Source organism: Dromaius novaehollandiae, chromosome 2 (assembly GCF_036370855.1).
Source record: "Dromaius novaehollandiae isolate bDroNov1 chromosome 2, bDroNov1.hap1, whole genome shotgun sequence".
NCBI lineage: Eukaryota > Metazoa > Chordata > Aves > Casuariiformes > Dromaiidae > Dromaius > Dromaius novaehollandiae.
This window is the reverse complement of record NC_088099.1, coordinates 3,736,738-3,762,725: the sequence shown is the minus strand read 5'-3', so window position 1 is coordinate 3,762,725 and position 25,988 is coordinate 3,736,738. Positions and strand designations below refer to the sequence as shown.

The 25,988-nt window shown below is 42.3% G+C and overlaps 1 protein-coding gene across 1 annotated transcript in view; it reads right to left on the bottom strand.

Annotated features, from left to right (window-relative positions):
• Window positions 1-25,988, bottom strand: part of OBSCN (obscurin, cytoskeletal calmodulin and titin-interacting RhoGEF) — a 138,293-nt gene that overhangs the window by 41,626 nt on the left and 70,679 nt on the right. Inside the window, 22 exon segments of the mRNA XM_064505657.1 lie at window positions 1,932-2,204; window positions 2,917-3,183; window positions 3,800-4,066; window positions 4,389-4,655; window positions 5,543-5,812; window positions 6,354-6,620; window positions 7,274-7,540; window positions 8,238-8,504; window positions 8,972-9,244; window positions 10,464-10,730; window positions 11,946-12,212; window positions 12,908-13,174; window positions 14,146-14,412; window positions 14,932-15,195; window positions 16,381-16,644; window positions 17,208-17,471; window positions 17,800-18,063; window positions 18,410-18,673; window positions 21,421-21,684; window positions 22,516-22,782; window positions 23,523-23,786; window positions 24,997-25,263. Coding sequence (XP_064361727.1) covers window positions 1,932-2,204; window positions 2,917-3,183; window positions 3,800-4,066; window positions 4,389-4,655; window positions 5,543-5,812; window positions 6,354-6,620; window positions 7,274-7,540; window positions 8,238-8,504; window positions 8,972-9,244; window positions 10,464-10,730; window positions 11,946-12,212; window positions 12,908-13,174; window positions 14,146-14,412; window positions 14,932-15,195; window positions 16,381-16,644; window positions 17,208-17,471; window positions 17,800-18,063; window positions 18,410-18,673; window positions 21,421-21,684; window positions 22,516-22,782; window positions 23,523-23,786; window positions 24,997-25,263 — 5,868 coding nt within the window.

Here is a 25,988-nt window from a genome sequence, read left to right as displayed (position 1 = left end):
AAGATGGAGAAACATGCTCCTCACAGTCAGTGCCACCTCTGGTCCCAAACGAAGGAGAGTGTCCTTTTCTCACTGCCCCAGTGCTGAGCTAAGAGCTTGGTGGGCCTATTCTCCCCTGCAGCACAGCAGGAAGCACCCTGGGCCCTGGGGTACACTGCAACTCTCACTCCTGCACAAGGGGGTCAGAAGGAGAGGGCACCTCTTCCAACCTCCTCCATTCCCCCCCTGCCCAGCCATGCGGGGACAGTGAATGGATGCAACTGTAGGACAATGGTATTGTGAAGGCCAAAGACGTAAAGCTGTCATGAGATCTTGGTCGTTACAGAATACATATCCTGTTATAAGCACACCAGGACAATAGGGTGTACAGCACTAAGACAACCAGTTCCCTGGTGAAGAACAAGCCACGGATAGCTAAATAGACCAAAATACACACAGCTTGAAGGTAGATCTTCAAACTTCTGGACAAAATAAAGTGCAGGAAATTGACTGTTAATACAAGCACAGTTAGAATTTTACTAGTGTTTTACTTTCCTATTAAATCAAGTGTTATCGAGCAGAGCACCGTAACTGGGGTGTTTTTTAAAGGCCTTCCTCATCCTAATCCAGTTATAGTCATTTAATACTGTGACTCAGTTCACATCAAAAAAAAAAAACCTGTACTTCAGCAGAAGCACAATATATCTACATACACGTTTGTACTAGCATGAGCTTTGGGTGCTAGACCTCAACAATTCCGTGATTCTATGAAATTTAAACTTCCCAGGAGCCCTTTATTTGACTGAATATCTAACAGTGCATTTATTTTTAATTTATTTTCTACATCCACTGGAGTTCTTTGCCTACAGTGCTCAGAACCAGATTCTGTCTCTGGAAATACTGAAGTCAAATTTGATGGCAAATGGACATGGGATTTCTCATATTTACACACTGCCTCACTGATGCACCATTCTGATATTAGATATAAATGATTTGGAATTTCTTCTCCTCAGCAAAGATTTCTGAAGGTCCAAAAAGGGACACATTAGATTGACAGAGAGGTAGATAACAATTCCTGACTACAGTTCCATACTGTGGACAATCCATGTTATGGTGAATAACTGTAACATAGAAGAACACCTCAACAAAGAGAATACTTCATCCTTTACACCTCCTTGCACACTAAACCTAATGTACAACCCCCTTTTCCAAGTGAGGAACAAGTGCTACTTTTGTCTGAAAAGTAACAGCTTTTCCAGATGGCTATAAAAGGACTGGATGTGAAGCAGCTTGCTTTACCATAAAGTTTGGAGCTCAGTGTTATTTGCAGTTTGTGGCTACCCTTACCAAATGAGAAAAATATTCATTCAACAGATGACAAAGCTTTGCCAGTACAGTGCTAACCGTTAGTATTCAACCATTAGCAATGAGCTACTGGGCCCACTTTGCCACTGTGCTATTCCAGGGTCATACCAGTGGCTTCCAGGGGGGTTCTGGAGCCATCAGTGTAGGAGCCCAAGGTCTTGATTTGGGAATATGTTGAACTTAGTACAATGAGAGTATCTAAGCTAAGGAACAGCACCGTAGTGAATTATGCAAACTTCTGGCCATGTAATATCTTGTGGTATTATAAAAACAGACTGGTGGGAGAATCCGGTAGCTCCAGAGTGACAAAAGCACAGCCTCTTCTCCTGAATATGTCCAGCTCCACTGAGATGCCAGGTGAAAGCAACAGCCCTGACCCTGCAATCCTTCCTCACCTGAATCACCCAAAAAGCAGATGCGGTTGTACCTACAAGACTGCTGGGATGAGTATGGGTAGAAATTTGCAGGACTGTTATGCCAAAGAAGACTTTTGGAGACATTTAGTAAGGGTAGCCAGGAAGGTAGAAGCACTAGCACACTGAGCAATTGTGGAGGTGGCCATTTGTGTCCTTCCAACAACAAAATACCTTTGACTAATAATTTAGCTGAAGATATAAGGGACCCAGCTCTGAAGGTGACAGTGCCTGAATCATGGCACGCCACATCCTTTAGGGTTAAAGTGTGGACTGTCCCGTCCTGCTCAGAGATTTCTGTCACAAAGTTGTTGTGAAGGGGAGATCCATCAAGCCACCACTGTACATTCTTCACGCCCGGGCGTGAGAGCTCGCAGGTAAACGTGGCTGACTCACCCACAAAGACGTCTGTGTTCTTTAAATCAGAAACTACGATTGCTTCTTCTTCTGTATAACAGAGCAAGAGAAGGTGCCAAAGGAAAACAAAAGCATAAACATATACACGTTCCTTCCAGGAGAAAAAAACTAAGTGACAGTGCAAGTTGTCCAGGAAAATTAAATTTGTTATGCTTGTTCCAGGGGAAAAAAAGACTTTACATTTCTTTCAAGGATTTAAAAAACACCTTCCATCCTTCACCCACTTCCAAATGAAGTGTGTTTGTTTGTCTGCAAACACTGTTTCATTGAAAGGACACTCTATGTCATGACTAGTTCATACCTGGCTGTCCTGTGTGTTGCAGCCATCTGCATTGACATTGTTGGCGGTAGGAGGCAGAAAGCTAGCTTAAGATTTAAATGGGGTGTTTATTTACACTGCTTTAAAAGATTAATAGAAATGTCAACAACAATTGAACCCATAATCAATCATAACAAGAAATTCAGTATTTTTCATAACAGTTACTCCAAACAAATAGTATTCAAACAGCACCATCTGCTATTGTACACAGTACGGTCAGAGCTTTCAACTGCATTAACTTATAAACACTGGTCCAACCTCGGCATGGATGTAAATATTTACATCTTCACAGAAAGCAGGAAAGAAAAGAATGGAATTTCAGCTGTCTCCATCTGAGACAAGTTTGGTCTGTTACTGTCAAACATACTGGAGTGAGAAATTCTGGCAGAAAAGCCAGAGCATTTTCATCACATTTCGTCTTACCTTGTACGTACACAGAACCTGCGGTGATCTCATAGCCAGTGCTACAAGTGTAATCCCCACAGTCGTCAGGCTCCACACCATGAATGATCAGCTCAGCAACGCTGCCTTTCAGCTTCATCTCGTATTTGTCACTGGGCTGAATGACCGTCCCTCCTTTTCTCCACTCAACAGGCGCGTCCGGCTTGGAGATCTCGCAGTGCAGGACAGCTGTTCCCCCTTCTTCGGATTCCACGTTTTTCAGCTCCTCCTTAAACAGCACTGGTAGCACTGCAATGGAGAAGCAGACACAGCATATAACAGTACAAATCACAGTGTTTGGACAATTAATTGCTGAAACCACTCATCATGAGCAGAACACCAGTTGTGACAGCTAAACACAGGATCTAAAAGCAAGATCTTATTGCCTGAGTTAAAAGACACAGCACTCTTAGTATAAAACCTACAAAACTCTTAAAACCCCAGTAATGTAGCCACTAGAAAAACACAGAGAACCATACTTCTTGGACTGCTCAGCCACAAATAGGTACAGTGGCTCCACTCAAGATGGGCCCATTCTAGGCACAGAGAAATACTCCAGTCTCTCTCCTTGCCAGGTGGCAGGCAAGTTCCTAAATGCTCTTGTACATACCCTCCACCAGCAGCAGCTGCAGTTTTGCTCCCAACTCTCGCAGCGAGATCAAAATTGCAACCGCAGAGATAGCATTGGGTTTAAAAGGCACTAGATTCTTCTTTGAAGACCAGGCTGTGAATCAAACCCTGTCCTGTTGTAATTCCCAGGCACAGAGCATTAATGATAATTCAGCAATAAGGCTTCCATTTCCCCTTTGAGGAGGACAGCCACAGACAAAACTTCTCTGCCCTCAAGCAAGGGTCATCTTCTTACCTTTGACTTGCAACGATGCAGAGGTCTGCTGATCCCCTGAGTCACACGTGTACTCGCCAGCATCCTGAGCATCAGCATCATAGATAAAGAGCTCAACACGTGTCCCCTCTTGCCTGATCTCATACTTGTCACTTGGCTGCAACACCTTATCTCCTTTCCTCCACTCCACAGGAGCATTAGGCTTTGTCAGCTCACAGTGCAGCACGGCTGTGCGGCCTTCCTCCACTTCTTCATTCTTCAGCCAGTGTTGGAAAAGCACAGGCACAGCTTGAAATGCAAAGAGGAATAAAAAAGTGTAAAACAAAAACAGAAAGTGGAGGAAAGCTTTATTTTTAAGGTACTGGTAAGAACTGAAATGGCATTCATGAAGTTCATGTACAATTCTGATGTATCTACCTGAAAGACAGCTGCCAGGGGCAGGAATGTCTAGGTCTAAGCCAGATGGAGTTGTTCATGCTACATGGGCTCCAGCCCCCTCCCTTGACAAACTGGGTGGCCTCCAGTGTCTTTCTAGTACTGAGGAGCCCCCAAGATGGATACAGTACTCCAGCTGTGGTCTCACAATTGCTGAGTAGAGAGGAAATCATACCTTTAACCTCTAGTCTGGCAGAGGTCTTCCCATCAGCTGTATGGCAGCTATACTCCCCCGAGTCCTTGCAGTTCAAATCATAAATGACCAGTGTGTGCACACTGCCCTCCTGCTTGATGCTGCACTTCTTGCTGGACTGGATTGCAGACGTGCCTTTCTTCCATTCCACCGGGACGTCAGGCTTGGACACCTCACAGGACAAGTGAGCTGTGCCACCCTCCTGCAGATCCAAGCTGCAGAGCTCCTTTACAAATGTGATGGGAGCAGCTGTGGGAAAAAGCACACAAACAGTGCTGCAACTACACAATCCATTTCTTTGGTTCTGTTGCTAGAAGAAAGGCCAGGACAAATTTAGATCTCATGTAGGTGCCAGTGCAACTCCACTGTCACTTCAGTTTGTTCTAATGCTAGGCAGGATCAGTCCCGCCACAGGATAATAGTTTCTAACCTGCAGCACATATATAGCATTGGCTGGCTCTCTGGACATCAGCATGGCCCTGATTTAAGGACTTACTAAGCTTTTAAGCCAATACAGAGTGAAAATATTTAATATATCATTGATTAGATGAAACAGAGTGTTTGGAGGAACCTCTGTCCACCCAGACAGTATCATGTTGAATTGTTAATAGACATACATCACTGAAAAGTAGGATTAATTTATATCTATGTATCTACATATCTATGTTTAATTTATATGTACCTATCTACATTTTGAACCAGACCAGAGAGGAAGAAACAACATAAGCTATTGTTCTGGCCAATTGTTTAAAATCATTCTATAGAGCTTAATGGAAGTTTTTTCAGAGTTTCTGAAAGAAAAGCAAATATGATCCAAAAACATCATAAATGGGAGATTAATTCAGAGCGTATTCTTGATATACTCTTTGGCACTGATTCTGACATATGCTGGATGCCTGTCTTGGGAGGAGATGTATGGTCTTCAAAGGGTGCCTATTTCACTCCACAGACTATAAAAAGGACTTAATTGACTAGCTCAGACATAAATATCTAACTCTTGCCTCAGTTAGGTTATTTGAATCTCACACAAGATTTCCAGAGGCCCTTCCTCCCACGTACACCTCTCCAGTAACTAAAGAAGTGTTGATAGGGCTTACCAGTGCCTCCTAAACCCTTCCTTCTAGGGGATTGCTCACCTTTGACTGTTAGCTGTGCCCCTGAGGTATGCTGCCCGACTTTGAAACTGATGGGCCCGCAGTCTTCTAGTGTCACCTTCCTCAGGATCAAAGTGTGACACTTCCCTTGAACTCTGATGTCATTCATTTCATTGGACTGCAGTGGAACATCCCCCAGGAACCACTGGGCGTCTTGAGCTGTCTCCTGGGACAGCGTGCATTCAAAGACTGCATCTTCTCCTTCATATGAAGTGACGTCCTTCAGTGTCTCCACTATGGTTGCTGCTGGTTCTTTATGGAAAGGTCAAAAGAGTTTGATAAATACTTTCAAATGATGTCTCCTATTCTCCTGGATTAAACATTTTGTTATGCTCACTCTTAACAACACTACATTATTTGAAAGAACTAACATCCACAAAGCGCTAAACACTATATGTATGTGCATGCATAATTTGTAATCTTGCATACTTACAGATGCATAATGTGTGTGTGTGTATATATATTACACATATGTTACATGCGATAATCTATAAAGTATGCATGTTATACTGTATTGTGTGTACATAGGAGAAATATCTAATACACAACATTTAAAGACAACAAATGTATTGTGGAAAAATTGTCACCAGATCATAGTGGGTGATACTAATATTAAACTACAGAATCATTGACTTCAGGCCTGGTTCTGATGCCTCTGAAATCACTCTGATCTGTTAGAAACCCCCATCGCTCTGTTTGGGCACAGGACATACCCTAGGTGTCAAATTATTTAATCGTGTGCCACTCTCATGGAAGCAAACTCTATTCAGCCCTTCCCCACCCAAAGCCCCACCTTTCACAAGCACAGCCGCAGTGCTCTGCTGGTCCCCTGTGTCGCACAGATACTCTCCAGCATCAGCTTTGCTCAAGTTGCAAATTGTCAGCTCAGCCACGGAACCATCCTGGCGCATTTTGTATTTGTCACTTGGCCACAGCACTGTCCCAGCCTTCTTCCACTGCACGGTGGCATTTGGTTTTGAGATTTCACAGCTCAAAGTGATGGTACCTCCTTCTTCTGCTTGCTGGTTCTGGAGTGGTTGTGTAAAGATCACCGGCAAAGCTAAACCAAGATAATCAGAGGAATATGTTTAAGTTTCATTGCTGACTGTATCTCACCAATTCACTAAAGGTGAACTTGATCCAGCTTCACAGTTATACCCTGATTTGCTGTTTTCCCTCTGTGTTTCTGAATATATGAATCTTTTCCTGCACAGAATGGTAACATATGACCATACCAAGGCAGTTAATTTTGTATCATCTTTAGTATCAGTAAACAGAATGGCTGCTAAAGCCCTAAGTGGTGCATTTAGTAAATCTGTAGCACCATTCCAAATCTCACTTAAATGTCTTTAAAATCCAAACAAGGTGTGATAGAAAGTGCTGGATTTCCAGGAGTACTAAGCACTTTGTATTTGATTGCGGGCATGTGGAAGTCTCATTACACAATATTTGCAGAGAAGGCATCCCATGGTATGGCAAAATCCTGCAGCCCTATGGCCCTCAGGAGCCAGCAAAGCAATATGGGGCATGGAAAAATAAGGGCTTGACAGACAAACTTTGACCTGGCCTGTCAGAGTGCGTCACTACTAAGTAAGAAATCCTCATCACAGAATGGGACCAGTCTCTCTTTCATCATGTCCTTGAAACACACATTATGGAACATTTAAACTAACATAGAGCTACTGAAAAGGTGAAGTGAAAGCTTTTTGTCACCTTTCACTACCAAGGATGCCATAGTTTGCTCATCGCCAGAATCACAGACGTACTCCCCAGCATCCTTCAGCTGTAGGTCATGGATGAGTAGCTCTACAATAGAGCCCGTCTGCTTCATCTCATATTTGTTGCTGGCTTGGAGCAAGACCGACCCTTTTTTCCATCTCACTGGTGCATCGTGTTTTGAGAGCTCAGCGTGAAGGGTCACCGTGGAGCCTTCCTTGGCTTCCTGGTCTTGGAGCTTTTTTACAAAGAGTGCTGGAATGGCTGGGACCACACATAGAGACACAAAAGGACAGACACGGTCAGCACATCTGCTTACAGCACAAACATTTGGGCACTGCTAGATCCTGGAGCTAGTGTGAAAGCAAGCAGGTACAAGCTCTTCATGAGAGAGCTCCCATGGGATATTCCAAAAGACAGCATTTCACATTCATTTCATGGCCCCTCTTTACCTTAGCTGATCTTGTCTCTCAGGAAAAGGTACGTTAATGTTGTATTTGGATTGGGGTGGATTTTTAAAAGCAGACATACTGACACATTACACCTACTTTTAAGAGCCTAGACACTGAAAGTACTTTGGTGACTCGCTTCTCAGCTGCAGCTGAGTGCCCTGGTAAGCTGGAGCACTTGGACTCCAGAGCACCATTTGCCCAGGTGGGCAAATGCAGCTCAAAGGACAGAGGTGGTTAAGAATCAAAACTGTCTGTCTGGTCACTCACACAGAAGCCCCTGGGGTCTAGAATTGTGGAACCAGTTATTACACTTGCATCTCTCCATGTTCATTGCTTAAGACACTTGCTAGAGGATTTAAAATAACTTCTGAAGACAAAAAGACTGGATCCTCAGCTGCTGTATGCCAGCAAAGTTCATCTGAAGTCAAGGACAATAGATAACACCGACTCACTAGTATTAAGCTATGAAAGCAGAGTAAGTCTTTCTTAAAAAACAAAACAAAACTTACCTTTAACAGTTAAAGTGGCTGTCGTTTGCTGGTTTCCATTATCACAGGTGTATTTGCCCGAGTCTTCCGGTTTTAAATGATAAATTCTTAAAGTATGGATTGTTCCCTCTTGCCTAATTTCATACTTGGAGCCTGGGGAAATCACTTCGGAGCCCTTCTTCCATTCCACCGCGACGTTAGGCTGGGAGACCTCACAGCGGAGGATGGCCGTTTCTTCTTCCTGCAGTTCTGTGTTCTGCAATTTCTCCTTAAAGACTGGAGGTGGCACTGAAATTACAAACACAGCAGAGATGAATTTACAGTCACCCGTATCTTGCTTCCCTACAGTTGCAACTTACAGTCGAACAGTTAAGTATTAAAAAAATGCTTTAACTTCTGTGTAAATATTGGGATCGTTAAAACAAACAAATGGATTTTGAACGAAAGCCACTGGCAGATGTTTCTAGAAGCCAAGGAAGTACTAATCAAAGACTTTACACATATTTTGCCTTGTTCAGATGGCAGGAGGTCTTTGACCAGACAAGCAGTTTTGAAAAGGGAAGGAGAAGGACGCTGGAGAAGGATGTCTGAGAATTTCTTCTGCCTCCAAATCACTCTGGAGCTCAAGCACAAGCATCCGACTACAGTGAGTTAACAAGGAGTGAACGATGGACAGGTCGGGCCTTAAAGTTACTACCAGCACACGCGACAGCAAATTGCTGCCTGTTCTCTCCAATGCTGCTCCTCTCTCTCACCTTTTACTGTGAGCTGTGCTGTAGATGTGTGCGGTCCCACTCGGAAAGTGACAGCCCCAATGTCCTGCTCAGTCACCTTCCTTAACATCAGGGTGTGAATCTTCCCTTTCTCCACAGAGATTTCATTCATTTCATTGTTTTGCAGAGCAACATCCTGTAGCTTCCATTCAACGTCCCTTGCGTGCTCATGAGAAACCTGGCACTGAAAAGTGACGTCATCCCCCTCAAACACCACCATGTCCTTTAGGCCACTCACAATGGTCACGTCAGGCTCTGCAAAAAGTCCAGGGTTCAGCAGTCAGGCCATGAAAGGGAAAACGTGGACCAAATCATAGAATTATAGAATAACATAGGTTGGAAGGGACCTCTGGAGGTCACCTGATCCAACCACTGCTCAAAGCAAGGCCAGCTTAGAGGAGGCTGCTCAGGGCCTTGACCAGCAGGGTTTTAAGGATCTCCCAGGATGGAGAGATCACAGCTTCTCAAATCACATATTTGGAACTCTGATGTGTGACCACTTTCAGCCAGGGTGTTCAGTGACACAGCCAATATCTTTCAGGAGTGGTTTTACCACTCTTTCTTTATCTCTCTCAGAGATACGTTCCACATTTATTTTTTTAATTACTTATTGTTTGATCCTGCAATTGGGTGAATAAAGCTTGAATACCAGCTTCCCAGGTCAGGATTTGGAAATCTGTTATGTTTGCACTTAGACATCTTCAGATTACATTAAACACATTAAAATCACATTAAAAACTGATCCCCACCACTGCCTGCTTGCAAACACAATTGCATATGCTCTGTGCTGGTGCTCCGGTCTGGCTGGGTATCAGGGAGGCACTGCGCTCTCAGCAGGGCTGATAGGGCTAGCAGGAGCAACGGGCATTTGCATTTCAGTTTGCTTGCGTCCTGCTTCTATCACAGCTGGGCACCTGCAGATCTATGCAAAGATCACACAGCCTGCAGTAAGGCAGAAGCTACACCCTGAATCTCGTGGGCACTATTGAAGGGGAAGAAACACAGCCCTCATTTGAGCAAATACAGATTTATACAACGGAGATCACCCTGTGCATGAAAAATGGTGCAGTTGGGCATAGTATATAGAGCATTTATAATATACGGAGCAGCCTACAGAGTGGCTAGAAGTGATTGTTCCACACTAGTGACCCAGTCTGGAAGACAGCTCTGTCTGTAACGAATTAGGGGCAGATACAGTTGGCATGCGACCGGCAGCTGGGGACGAACCATCTGTTCACTCACATGATGTCAAGCAAACGTTCAAAGCCACATGAGCAGAAACTTACAGCTGCCTCATCCTCTCCGGTCCCCCAAGCAAATCAGTACATTTATTCACTGATCATAATAAGATTTTATATTACTTCATGATATCCCTCCTGTACTCTGTGTGCATGTATTACAATAGTAACAATTATGCTGCAAAATCTTAGCACATCAAACTGGAAATCCCCTTGTCCCAGTAAACAGCTCTTGCCTTTCACGGTCAGTTTTGCAGAGGTTGTCTCGTCCCCAGCCTTGCAGGAATACTCCCCGACGTCGCTAGGCTCCAAGTGGTGAATACGCAGTTCGCGGAGGGTGCCGTCCTGCCACATTTCATACTTGGAACTCGGGTGAAGCACGACTCCATCTTTGCTCCACTCCACCGCTGCTTTGCCTACGGTAATCTCACAGCGCAGCCTGGCCATTCCTCCCACTTCCACCTCCTCGCTCTTCAGAGGTTGCTTCAGCTGAGGTTTGATGGCTGCAAAGTTGAGAACAATTAATACATAATGCATTAGCTTGAATGCACAAATGTGGGTTCTGTGCAGCTCAGCACAAGGAACCTGGGATCTGAAGCTGCAGAACAATTTTGCATTTAGTGATTATGTGATAATAACAAATCTTTTTTTTATTCTGCATATCTAGAAAAGGAGAGGATCAGACAGCCCCTCAAATGTGTCCGCTTCTCATAAAGGAAAGGGCATCCACATTGTAACAGGATTTTTTACACAACTTGTCTTGATACCAAAAATTATCAAATGGATCAAGACCGTGACTAAGCAGAATCTGATACTTGCTGACTTAAACTAGTGCAAATCTGTTGATTTTATGGAGATACTCCTCAATTCTAACACTATAGATAACGTAAGCAAATGCTTTATTTCACTGCTACCTTTCCAAGACCCTAGACTGTCAACAGCAAGTCCTTCCAGAACACGGATAAATAAATGCACTGCGCTCAATCAAAGCAGGCTCAGACAACAGCTTGTCACTGATGAAAGCGAGAAGGGAATATCCATCCCATATGCATGTGAGCAGTTGCGAAAAGGGGAATTTCAGTGCCTGTGGTTCTCCTGTCTAGCTCCTATTGCGATATATCTAAAGCAAGCACAGGACTCCTAGGTGGGCCAGCAGCTGCTTCAGGGATCAGATTCAGCCACCGGGAGTTTGAAAAGTTGTGGCTTAGATCAAAAACACAAGTTCTATCCAGCAAATGAGACAATCACAAACCTTTCACAGACCATGATTAGCAATGCACATTATTCCTGGTTTCTTTAAATACACAGTGTTTTCAGGATTTTCACAGGAGGACATTAAAAAACAGAAAACAATACAAAACAACACGCTTTTGTAACTGGCTTATGATTAATTATTGATCCAGCTGAACCAGTAGTTAATGCAAAGCACCAAAAATAAAGATCTACTAGAATTTCAAAATCCCCATGATGCAAAGTTTCTTGCTTTTATTAACATTAGAGGAATGAGCCTATATACTGTGCTTTATAGACTTAAATAGCCATTCTATGAATCCCTTCCAACAAAATTCATATTTCTGTATTCTGATTTATCACTGAGCACCTGCTTGGCTCTCTACCTTACTTTTGGGAAGACTTATCCAGCAAGGAATAACAGAATATCAACTACACAATTCCACAAAACCCTTATATCCTCTGCTTCATTTTGGTGCAATGCTAACCATTCACTCTGAGGACTGCTGTGCTCTGCTGGTCTCCTGTATCACATGTATAATCAGAGGCATCTTCCGGTTCTACATTGTGGATCACAAGTTCCGCTATGCGACCATTTAATTTAATGGCATATTTGGCGCATGGGAAGAGCTTCATGGTGCCTTTCCTCCACTCCACAGTTGCCTGATCCTTTGTCAGCTCACACTGGAATTTTACTGCAGCTCCTTCTTCCACATCTTTGTCCTTGAGCTCCTTTTTGAAAAGAACTGGCAAGGCTAAAGGTAGGAAAAAAAGAAAAAACAGGAGCTTTCATTCAAGCCTGAGTCAAGTCCTGGTTACTATGTCTACACTGACATTTGGGGGAACAAAGTTACTACAATTTTCAAGTGCTACATTCCTGCCCAGGATCCATGTTTTCTAATCTGCCTGGAGCGGGTAACAGATCTTGCTGCACTAGAAGCAGCCATCTGCACCTAAAAAGTTTCTTTCCTGTATTCCTCGGGTCAAGTCCTTTCCAGGGTTGAATTATTTGAATGAATTTATCCTTTGGTTGATCTCAAAGATCTCAAGAAAAAAAAAATACAGAAAACTCCATGGACAGCCTTGAAAAATCAGAAAGGTAGTTATGAGTCTCTTTCCAGGATTTGGAAGAAAATCTTTTTTTAAATACATAAGTCACATGTCACATGAAATGTCCAGATGTTATGCTAAAGCATTGTTCTTCCTTTAATCTCTCACAAGCTGTAAAGCTAAAAAGTGTTTCTTCTCATAACCCAACACACCAATGCAGCTCTGGAATAACAAAGTATCCTCTTCTTCCATTCTCATTTAAAAAAAAAAACGGTGCATCAGACACAAAGGGAAGTACTTACAGGCAAAATACTACACATTTCAAAATAATCATATTCAAACTGTTGCTTTGTGTGTTGGATGATATCTATTGCTTTACGAATTAGCTCTCACCACCTACCTTTCACATTTAAAGATGCCTTTGTTTCCTGATCCCCAGTATCACAGCTGTATTCTCCTGTGTCTTCTAATTTGAGATTATGTATTAGGAGCTCTACCAAGCACTCCCTCTGCCTCATTTCATATTTCTGGCTGGGCTGCAGCTCCACTCCTCCTTTCTTCCATTCCACCGCAGCATTGGGTTTTGACAGCTCACAACAGAATGTAGCTGTACTTCCTTCCTCAGTTTCCTTATTTTGAAGGGGTTGTTTAAATATGACAGGCAGGGCTGCAAAATGTGAGAGGTAAATGTTTTAACAGCGCTTTAGTCCTGAAAGGACCCAATCCTACCATCGTTCTTCAGAAATGGTCTGTTTTCCTGATTCCACAATCCTTGGGCTGCAGCTCTCTTTCTTGGTAGCACCCTTCTTGAATCATTATGTGAAACAACAGGTGAGGACAGATTGTGAAATTAGGAACAGAGTTAGTCTTACAAAGTGGCCCACAGAACGGGCTCCATGCCAGTGTCTCCAGGCCAGCTAGGGATGGTTTAGTCAAAGAACACTCGGACACAGCGGGACGCTCTCTCTCTTGCACGGACGCTTGCTCTTCCTTAATAAAGATCTGTGAGTTTGCAAGATTTGGCTAAGAGTCTTGTTCCCCAAATAAAACTTCTGCCAATATCTAAAAGATCAGGTTAGCGTTCAAGAACAGGAATAGATAGTACAGTAAGAGATGAAAATAAGGCAATATATTGAAGGAGGAGGAGAAATTCAGACTACAGAAAAGATCTTGCTCAATTTGGTAGAAAGGCCTGAGGAAAACACAGGAGGACACAGTTGTTTACCCTCAAAGGTCACACATGAGGCTCAAAGCCTCACGTAATAATACTGCGCGTTCAGAGCATGTTACGGAAATCCTTTATCCACAGCTCTGTCCAATCGCTGCGTGCCTTATGCCTACCAAAGCAATGAACAATCATTCCCCAAATTCCCATACGTAGCCAAACTCCCTGCACTCAGGGAGCACAAGGATTCACTATATTTTGACACCCTGGCAAGGTTTAATTGCTTTGATGCTGATTAATCATTCCAAATACTATAAGCAGAAGCCTTCTACCTTGACCATGTGTCAGGCTTGAGTAGAGTATGTATCTGGTATCAAAGACCAGCAACAAAGCAAATAAACAGCAGTAGGGATCACTGAGAGATGCTCCTTTCGCTCCATGTTTACAGAGTCAAGGGTCAGCACTCTGCCTACCATGTACAGTGACTGCAGCCGTTGTCTGCTGATGTCCAGAGTCGCAGGTGTACTTTCCTGAATCTTTCAGTTCTAAGTCATGAATGACCAGCTCAGCACTGGAGCCCTGCTGCTTCATCTCGTATTTCAAACCAGGGTAGAGAGTAGTATCTCCTTTCCTCCACTCCACTAGAGCATTGGGTTTGGTGAGCTCACACTTCAGTGTTACTGTACCACCTTCTTCTGTATCGGCATCTTGAAGCTCTTCCTTAAAAAGTGCTGGCAGGGCTATAAAATAGAAACGTAACTTGCAACATACTGCAAATTGGTTTTGGGAAAGAGAAAATAGAAAGAAACTGCAAACACCAAAATAGTTTTTTGCAGATGGATCTGAACAGCAAAGCTCTAAATCTAAGCTACAATAGCTATAAGGCTATTTTCCCTGAGAGATAATAGGAATATCTGCAGAACACAAAGTTCTGATTTCAAGAAGTTACATGGGCCATCAAGTATGTACAAGCTTAATCTAATCTAAGATCTAAAGACAGCAGAAGATTTTGCCAACTATAAAAGTAGTCAACATGTTCTGATCACTGAAGAGGTGCTCTGAAGATCTGCAGGAGGGCGCAGAAGAATATAGAACAATATTTTCCAGTAGACACAGCTTGGAGATCATCAAAGACAAGGAATACTATCTCAAATAAATGGAACTTCAGTTAATAAGGTTGGACAAACAGAGATAGAAAACAGAACACCTGATAGGAGAGGACAGACGCTTCTAGTTAGGAAATAGGAGATAATTTTTACCCTGCACTGTTAAGACAGCTGTAGACTGGTGCTCTCCACACACACAGGTGTAGTCTCCTGCATCCTTCTCAGCTATTTCACGAATCATCAGCTCTGTCTTCGTCCCTTCCTGCCTCATTTTGTATTTCTCACTTGCTTTGAGGATCCTCTGGTCCTTCTTCCACTCCACAGGAGCAGCTTTGGTAAGCTCACAGCACAGAACGATATCTTCACCTTCTTTTGCTTCCTTGTTCACTAGCTCTTCCTTAAAAAGCGGTGGCAGGGCTAAAGGATGCAAAACGCACAAGTGGTCATCAGAAAAGCAGAATTCAAATCCCAATTTCTTTTTGGTATGGAGGCTGGTAAATAGAAACCTGTATCTATCTTAAAATTGAAATCTGAAGGGCCATTACATGCAATTGGAGAATTTCAGCTTCTCACCTTCCCATTTTGGAAATCTGACCAAAGGAAGAACAAACTACAGCAACATTACCCTCAAGAAAACTAATTCTTAACATCTAAGCCACAAACCTGCCTTGTGCACAGCTAATGGTAATGGGGAGAGAGTACAAACACAGACCACTTCTCAGACAGGTCAGGAAAAAAAAAAAAAACCATGTTTCAGGAAAGCCCAGGAGAGAGTTAGAAGTTGCTGGAAAAAGCTGGTGGGGACAGAAGTGGGTCTCTTCGACCATGTAGTTCCTCAGAGCCAGCGAAGGTTCCTGCACTAAAATAAGATGCCCATCAATGAGAGGAGAGCAGAACATCAGGTAATGAGATTATTAACATAACACAAGGATTTATTTCTGATTTGTTTTTTGGGAGAAGGTAGAATACAGAAGAGTGCAACTGCTGAAAACCTGTCTGTCTCTCTTCTTTTCTTTTTCTTTTTTTTTTTTTTTGAAATCCTTAACTGTCAAGGTAGTCTGTACTCTGCTGGTCCCCACATACAGGTTTAGTGACCCACATCCTCCAAACCTAGGTTATGAAAGAGCATAAAGTGCACTGAAATAGCAACTCTTATCTCATTTTGCATTTATGACTTTCTTTAAGAATCTGGCGCCCTTTCTGCCAGTCCCTAGGAACAGCCAAGGCCAGGTCACAGAGCAGAGTGACTTCTCCTCCTTTGGCTTCCCCATCCCTCACTACTACTCTGAGCAGCAAGAAAGTGAAACAAAGAAAATGAGGGGGAAACAAGCTAGAAAATGTGAATGCCCAAGAACAGGGAGCCTGAGAAGAAAAGAAAAAAACCACCTCATTTCCTCCTTTTGAAAGGGGGGGGGGGGAATTAATAAGGCCCCCAAATTTGTGTTGAGCAATTCTTTTTCAGAAAGAAATGAGCTACACACAAAAGAAAAGAAGACAAAGGGAAAAAGCAAGGACAGGTTACGGACTCAGGGATGAAAGAGCTGCCTTTCAGAGTCATACCTATCGACAGAGCTAGTTATTAATTTAATAGAGCCTTTTTACCATGGACTATTAAGGTTGCTGTTGTCTCCCGGTCACCACAAACACAGGTGTAATCTCCCGCATCTTTGACTTCTAGGTCACGAATGACCAGCTCTGCAGTAGTGCCAGGTTGTCTCATTTGATATTTGTCACTTGCTTTGAGCACTTTGGACCCTATTTTCCACTGCACGGGAGCTGCTTTGCTTAGTTCACAACATAGAGAAACCGATGCTCCTTCTGTAACTTCTTCATTTTTCAATTCTTCCTTGAAAAGCACTGGCAGGGCTGGGAATGGAAAGTCAATACACAGAATATTTAAACTAAGACCTCTGCAGTTTGCAGTTGGCATCATGAACCCTTTTAATTTAAGTTTAAATCTGGCCAAGTCAGAGACTTTAGTCTAGCCCTTCAGGTTGAAGTCATCACTATGATGATCTGGAAAACTGAATCCAGCAGTAACAATAGGAAAAGAAGAACCGTGCTGGAAGAACTGCGTCAAAAATGCAAGAGGCTGGATGGATTCAAGACAGAACCTAGAGGATGTATCTCAGGACCACCCTCCATGGCGGCAGCGTATCTCAGTTCATCTAACACCAGCGTTTCCTAGGCACTGTTCCGTTAAATTTACAGTATAGCAGCTTGTCTCTGCATGGAGAAACAGCCATTTCCTCTACTCCCTTTGCAGGGACATCAGACCAAATTAAGAGGGCAGAACAAGAAGTTCTCCTTTTCTGAACACACTAATTCCTAGGACAAAGTCTCAAGCTGGTAGGTAAATACTTTATACATCACTAAGGTCCTTCAGAGAAACAAATTATAATAAACACTCATCTGCATGGTGAATTTACCATTCACTGTCAGAGAAGCAGTGGTGCTTTGGTTCCCACACACACAAGTGTAGTCCCCTGCATCCTGCAGATCTAGCTCACGAATTTCCAGCTCAGCAACGACATCCTCCTGCCGCATGACGTATTTTTCACTTGCTCTGAGTATTTTGTTCCCTTTCTTCCATGACACAGATGCAGCCTTGCTCAGCTCACAGCGCAGAGTTGCTGTCTGGCATTCTGCAGCCTCCAGGTTCTTCAGTTCTTCTTTGAAAATTGCAGGCAGGGCTGAAGGTCACAGAATGGACAAAGACATTAAAAATGACACATTCCACAGAGCTGACGGGAGGGTCAGGGAGCAGTTTGCTAAGATACAGACGCAGAGAACACTTTACGGTGGGAACATGTTCCTTTCTGCATAATTCTAGGACATTAAACAAACCAGCAGACAAAGAAGAAAATCAGCCTGGACACAACCAGATCTTAGAGACAGCTTACAACTTAAATGAAACAAATTCACCACAGGTGAACACACAACAAATAGCAGATGAGCTGGTAGAGAAATACACGATGTCGACAATACAGATAGAACGTATAAGATGTATATGGTTTTTACCATGCACTATCAAGGCAGCTGTTGTCTCCCGTTCTCCACACACACAAGTGTACTCTCCAGCATCCTTCAATTCTACGTCATGGATAAGCAGCTTTGTGACCGCGCCCTCTTGTCTCATTTTGTATTTGTCGCTGACTTTAAGCAAACTGCTCCCCTTTCTCCACTCTACTTGAGCAACTTTGCTCAGCTCACAGTGCAGAGTGGCTGTTTGACCTTCTGTGACTTCCTCGTCCTTCAGGCTTTCCTTGATGCATGCAGGCAGAGCTGAGGAGGTAACGGATAGCGTGTTAAAATGGAGCAGCAAACACAACCTCCACGTGAAGGGCAGGAGTGGGGGAAGGAAAAGCTAGAGGAAGAGCGGGGAGCTGCCTTAGGGCCTGATCTTACATGTACTTCAGAAGAGGATCAGGTCCTAAATACACATACTGTATTAGGAGTTGGGGTGCAGCTCTTTCCCTTAAATCACAAAATGTGAATTAATTCTCATGACCATGACATGCAAAGTCAGACTCAGAGAAACTACACAGAGGTGACAAAGGACACAGACAAAAAAAATGAACCCAACCCATAAGCCGGATAATTAGGACAGCTACATGATAATGGTTATTACCGTAGACTGCTAAGGAAGCTGTGGACTGCTTGTCCCCACACACGCAAGTATAATCCCCAGCATCATCCTCATTTAGATTATGGATCACCAGTTCTGCAGTGGCATCCTTCTGCCTCATTTTGTATTTCTCACTAGGTTGGAGTAATGTATGTCCCTTTTTCCACTCCACTGAAGCAGTTTTGGTCAACTCACAGCGCAGAGTGACTACTCCACCCTCAGTAGCTTCTTCATTTCTTAATTCTTCTTTGAAGAGAGCAGGAAGGGCTGAGAACAAAGAAGCAAACATTTTCATGACATGCTGTTCTCAGTCACCAAAAAAAAAAAAAACAGAACAAACAGCAGGAATGGGAGGAAGTCTTCATGTATAGACAAAGCTCTAATTTCCTCAGTATAATTCAGCCTGAGAAAATAATATAGCAGGTCACAGCACAGGAAGAAAAGCTAAAGGAAAAAAAGATAAGGTTTTGCCTTACGTGCTAAGGATACCTACAGACCTAGCCCAAGAGTCAGAATGAAGCTGAGGAGCAGAACTGGACCGACCTCTCAAAAGTGCCTGCATAACAATAAAAAAGAAAAAGAAGAGGAAGGGTGTCTCCACTGTGGACATCTGCTAAATACCATCACAGCAGGAAGTTCAGGCATATCCTCATACCTATCCTCCTTCTGAAACAGCTAACAGAATCATTCAGAGTATAAGACTGGATGGTAATGTGGTAATATTAGTTGGGGAAGATACAAGATGGGACAACGTCTGCTAAGTCTCTGGGATGCGTAGGAAAGAACAGGAGAGAAGGCTCTCCAAGTTCTGACTCTGACTAGCAAGAAATAAATATCGGAGACTATGGATGAAGAGGATAACTGGGCTGACACCAGTTATGAAGTGGAAGAGCTCATGGCTTTTAGGAATAGCAATAATGGAGCAGAGAAAAAGGAAATTCTCTTTGCAGCAAGAAAGCAAGTTTAAATAAATGCAAGAATCATTACTTATGACCAAGCAGAAACAAACTGACAAGACAAGGTAGTTTGAGAAAGTGGCAACTTCCTGAAGAAACAATATTAAGGAAAATAATTACAAGATTAACTACAAACTATCCAACCTCAAGGAAACATCACGAATAGCCTGCCTAAATCACAAATTCTTCAATGGCCTGAAACTCAAGAGATCTATAAAATGTGGGAGATACAAATAAGCATGAAATAATTGTTACAAAATGTAGGACCAAAATGAGAAAGGCCCGGTACCCTACATGTTTCAAGAAATTCAGGGGCAGTTCCTCATTCCTGGGCTCTGTCATCTGATGGGCAAAGGGAGGGAGAAACTCACAATCAAAGAATGAATTGAGCAAAGCTCCTCAAGACTCAGTCCGGAGTCCAGTGCTATTCGGGATTTTTATTTAGTGATGTAGTCAATGAAATCCAGAGTAGTCTTATTAAATTTGCAGATGATACAAAGGAAGGAAGAGAAGCTCAAAGCACTTCACAAGACAGGATTAGGATGAAGAGGATCTTGACAAAACAGTAGTGTGAAAAACAGGCTGCAATTCAACAAGAGCAGGTGCAAAGTATATTCAGGAACAGTCAGCAACACAAATACAACATGGGAAGCAATAGGGAGCAGATCTGCACAGAGGGATTTGGGATTAACAAGAGATCACACAGCAAATTCAAGACAAAAGTGCAATTTCAATGTGAATAAAGCAATCATCATAATAGGATATATAAACTGGAGTGCCATATGTAAGACATATGAAGTCCCTCCATCCTGCTCCACTCTGGTAAAACCTCAGATGGAGCATTTTCATCCATTTTTGGCCACCACACTTCTGGAAAGATGTGGATCCACTGAAGATGGTCCAGAAAGCAACAAGGGTGAGCTGAAGCCTAGGATACATGACTTATGAAGAAAGAGTAGAAGACCTGAAGTTGCTTAGTCCAGAAAAGAGAAGACAAAATAGAGACGCAAGAAAAGTTTTCAAATCTGTAAAAAAGTTTCAGAAAGAGGATAATGATAAATATTTCTCCGTGTCCACAAAAGACGGGACAATAAGTGACTACACAGGTCAACCTAAGAAGGATTTTCATCTGGCACTGGGAAGAACTTTCCAGCAGTAATGACAGTTGGGCAGTGAAATGAGTTGTCCAGGGTATTGTGGATTCTTTACCACTGGAGGTTTCTAAGCACAGGCTAGGCAGAGGTGCCTTGGGGCTCAAGGGTGGACTAGATAATCTGCAGAATCCTTTCCAGTCCTATTTTCTATAGTTAAACTGGGGGTTCAAGACTGAAATCAGCCTTTTTACTGGAAAACATCAGGATGAAAAGGCCTTGGTAGCAGAGCAAAGAAACTGATTCGTTGACTTTCCAGGTGAGAAAGACAGATGTGACTCTACTGCTCACTGTCCTCTCTGTATCCTGACTGTGATAATAATGTTTCCTTCTCTTCCAGTGGAAGGGTGCAGATGAATTTGACTGAGGACTCTGAAGTTCTTTCCACTATGACACTGAATAATAGAATGCAATAACAGAATACAAATCTACAGGATCCTCGGGCAGAGTTACATAAAAAGGCTGCACTGAATCAAGCTCTCTTTGTGTTATTTAAAATCACCTGTCAAATCTTAACAGAACTTGAAATCTAAGATCACTTTGTTTAAGAAAAATGAATGCACCAGCTACTCTATCTCTCCCCGCTCAAGTCCAAAGCGAGTAAAGTAAAACAAAAAATGCAAGCAAGTGGAATCCTTCAGCTTTAAGTGTCATGTAAAGCAGTGTAACCATGCATCAACCAGAGCAGGAAGAAGAAAACAGAAAAATATTAGTATAATCAATGAAACTAGAATTCTATTTAGAATTAGATGACAATCAGAAAAAAAGGCAAGAAAAAGCATTACAAAAACAATTAATGAGGGCAAGATTAGAGAAAGAACTCATTTTGATTCAGTATTGAGGCTTCCAGAGGAGGTAAGAGAAATGTCACACATGAAAATCTGACTTTTTGATTGGGGTATTTTACCATGAACTGTAAGTGCTGCAGTAGTCTTCTTGTCTCCACACACACAGGTATACTCCCCAGCATCCTTGACTTCTAAAGCATGGATCAGTAGTTGTGTAGTGGTACCTTCCTGTCTCATAGTGTATTTTTCACTTGATTTGAGCACTTTGTGTTTCTTTTTCCACTCCACAGAGGCAGCCCTAGACAGCTCACATTGTAGTGTGGCTGTTTCACCTTCTGTGGCTTCCTCATTCTTCATTTCTTCCTTGAAGTGTACAGGCAATGCTGAGGAATTCAAAATGAACACAATGTTTGACCATAGCAGCTATCCAAATAACTATTTATCTGTGGTCCATGTCACACATGCCACAAGCAAAGCTTTCCCTAATCACATAGGATTAATGATCACCCTGAGAACCACATGGTGGTGACTTGAGAAAACTGGAGAACACTTTGTTCACAAGGCACAGCTTTTTCTTAGAGACTGGTCTGTGGAAGGAAATAGAGAACCACACCAGTCTCGATTTCTTCAAACTCTGCAGGACTGAGTCCTGCATTACTTCAGGTATTGCCTAGCACAACGGAAAATAAAGCCTAACTGGAAGGTCTAAGTTCTATTGCAATGCAAATAATTACTAAAAAAGTTTGTAAATGATAGGTCAATCAATCTCACTCTTCCATGAGATGTCTCCTCAGAACATGGTCAAGTAGAACTTAACTGTCAGATTATTCTCAAACAATGTTTAATACCACGCTGAAAACTACCTCAAAAATATCCCATCACCAAATTGTAATATTCTCTGCCTTAGGATTGTAATGTCATTACAATCAACATGATCATGACATGATGTTCCTTTTTTAGGAACTACTACAGAACATGAACATCAAAGTGAGCTGGAACCAAGACGAATATCCCAACGGGACCTGCAATTTTGGCAGTGAACGCCTGACCAATACCTGATACCGACCAGCACATTCAGGCCCTTATTTCCATGTCCATCCACAGTCTTCTAAACTGATCAGAAATAGAGTTGCAATTTTGAAGCTGATACTACCATGCTTTTCAAAAAACAGATGGTTGAAAATAATGCACTTAAATGGGAATATATTTTTTACCATTCACTTTTAGTGCAGCTGTGGTTTCCTGATCTCCATAGCAGCATGTGTAATCTCCAGCATCTGTCAGATCTAAATCACGAATCATCAGCTCAGCAATTGAGCCCTCAAGTTTTATGGTGAACTTCTCATTTGGCTTCAGGACTCTGTCACCCTTTCTCCATTCCACGGAAGCTGCAGGCTTGTTCAATTCACAGCATAAAGTGGCCATGCCACTTTCTGTGGCTTCCATGTTCTTCAGTTCTTTCTTAAAATGTGGAGGAAGGGCTAAAGATCACAGGTTAAGAGAGAGCACTTTAAAAATGAGGAAATACTGCATCTTGATTGCTCCACTGGATAAAAACCCTTAATCTCTAAAAATTTTGATTCAAATATATGGTACCTGAGTGGCAAATTACAATGATTACAGGGGCATCCCTGCCTTTTGCTTTGCAATAGGCCACATTCGGCATGTCACAACTGAACTGGAAATCAGTGTTGTAAAACTCAGTATTGGAAGATATGCCCTAAAGGCATTTTAAGATATAAACAATAAAAAGCTGACCCTGAACTTTCAAGGAACTACGCACAGCTCTACCTTGTGCTAAGATTAGATGAATACTTAAAATAAACACCATGTGTAACTTAAACTCCAAGACACAGTGTGTCATTCCTACCTGTTTTTCTCAATTTTACCACAACGGATCACCTTTTAATTCCATTCAAGAAAAAATAAATGAAATCTCAGTGATACATCTAGAGAAATTAATTAATGAAAATACTGAAAGTTCTATTTATGACTTCACCGAGGTCTTCATTATCTACTTCCAGATTCTATTAACAAGAAAGACAGGACTGAAAAGCCTATGATGTTATTTATGAGTCCCAAGTGAGGGAAAGATAACCCCAGCGCTTGGTACAGCCGTCATAAAATTTAAAATAATAGATGGAATCAAGACCAGTTTGTGATCCTGCTTGAGATCACAGATGACAATGCAGAAAAGCCCTAGTAAACTTAGGTATTTTACCATGCACTGTCAATGATGCAGTAGTTGTCTTGTCTCCGCACACACATGTGTAATCTCCTGCATCCTGCTCCTCCAAGCCATGGACTGTCAACTCCGCAATGGAATCCTTCAATCTCATTTTGTACTTGTCACTAGGCTTGAGCACTTCTTGCCCTTTCCTCCACTCCACTGGAGCGGATTTAGTTAGCTCACAGCGTAGAGTAGCTGTTTCATCTTCCGTGGCTTCCACATTAAGGAGTTCTTTTTTGAATAATGCAGGTAAAGCTAAGGGATGTAACACAAACAAAGAGTACATCAAAACCATTAATCAGACCTTGAGGAACACAGGACCAGGTTCTGAGCCCTGACCTTCGCTATTAGAGGAAACTAAATCATAAAGTCTCCTTAAACAGTGATCCTGCACTATCGCAAGAACTGCATCTATTAGAAAACTACTGCGGGACCTTAGAGGGATGACTGTCACAATAACCTTCTTCTAATGTTAACTTATGCAGCATGCTCACTGCTTCCCAGTCGATTCCAGTAGCCCTCTCTATCTATTGCAGTCTGAGTTCATCTGTCCTGAACACTAATCACTTGACTGAAACTCATTGCCCTTGGTGACAGCCTAGTTTTCTGCAGATCTCTACAGGAAATACCTTCCCCAGTACCACAATTTACCTTTCTTGGTCAGAAAAAAACTGGTAAACTAACTTTAGGTACACCTTTAAGATATAATTTCCAAGGGCATAATGGCTCTAATATCAGAAATTGGGGTTGGGGGGAGGTTCTTCAGCAAGGGATTGGCATGGGGAAGAAAATGCTAGTTCTGAGGAAGGGCAAAACAGAAGTGCATTTGATCAGGCTAAAGAAGAAGAAGGAAAAACAGGCAGAGAAATCTGAGAGAAGACAGAGTTTTGCCTCCTTAGTTTTGTCCATGTCCTTAAAAGCATCTCAGCCTTAAGATACATCTCAAATGAAAACAATTCTTTCATTTACTGGAACTACATCTCAATTGTCTCTGCTAAAGCATAACCAAGGCTGTTACACTATTCACCATGGCAGAGACAGAAGCAAAATCTCTCGCTACTCCTTAAATCAGGACCTTCAGAAAAACGGTTTTGGTTTTTTCTTCCCCATCAGCAGGATATATCACAGTCCTGCAAGGAAGAAGGACAGTCATCCATTCCTGAATGAAAAAACCTTTTTCTAACTCAGCTCAGCATTTTTAAAATACATTTTCCTTCAAGTTAAGCATTGAAATCCACTGACACGAGTGAGATGCGAGTGCCACATTCTCTGAAAACAAACACGTTCTGAGAGGCCTAGTCACTTTTGGCCTTACATACGTACGCTTTTTTCACTTTAAAATGAGCCGGCAGACCGAGAAAAGGCTGCAGAATCAAAACATCAAAACAGACAAGAAAGGGACATCTAGAAGAAGAGGGGGATCTCTGAGATACTGCTACCATAAGCAAGAATTTGGTTTTTTTACCATGGACTGTCAATACAGCCGAAGTCTTCTGATCTCCACACACACAAGTATATTCTCCTGTATCTTCTACCTCCAGATCTCGTATCAGTAGTTCTGCAGAAGTATCCTCCTGCCTCATCCTATACTTATCACTTGGTTTGAGAGGCTTGTCCCCTTTTTTCCACTCCACTGGGACACCGACTTTGCTTAGCTCACAGCGCAGAGTGGCTGTTGCACCATCTGTGGCTTCTCTGTTCTTCAATCCTTCTTTGAAAAATGCAGGCAAAGCTGAGAGACAGCAATATGGGCAGTGAGACGTAATGCACCACAGAGTTAAAATTAGACATCCTCCTCCTTCTCCCCATTATCTTGAACTGATATGTCAGTACAAGAACACACACTGTCAAAAGCCTCCAGGAATCAGTATGAGGAAAGAAATCATATCACCAGACAAGGACTCAATATTTGTAGTAATACCTAGAGATATCGTGCATGTACTCAGAGTCAGAAATCAATACAGACAGAAGTAGAAAATGTCAGTTGAAAACCCAAATTTTTCCTGTGAAATTTCAAGCAGGAAATAAATCTTAATTTGAAATTTTTGGAAAAAAATTGGTTTTCTCATATGAACTTTTAAACTGAAATGAAAGGAGGATGTTTGCTATGCCTTCACGTATTTAAGCAAATGAAAAGACATTCAACATAAAAAAATGAAACACTGAGGTTTCATTCTAAAATGTCAGTTTGAAATGAAAATATTCATTTCAATACATGGTGGGAAAACAAACATTTTTACCTGAACTTACATGCTCTTTCAAACATGTCCGTTTCAGTAAAAATCAAAGTTCTTACTGAGAATGACTGGCAGCTAGAAGATTTCAGCTTGCTTTACACATGAGAGTAACTGAACACAATGACAACCGGCCCGTATGTATAAAGGCATCTTGTTGTCCCAGGAATGAAGTATGGGAATCAGATTCCAAGTTCCCTGAAAAAAGCTTATCGGGAAATTA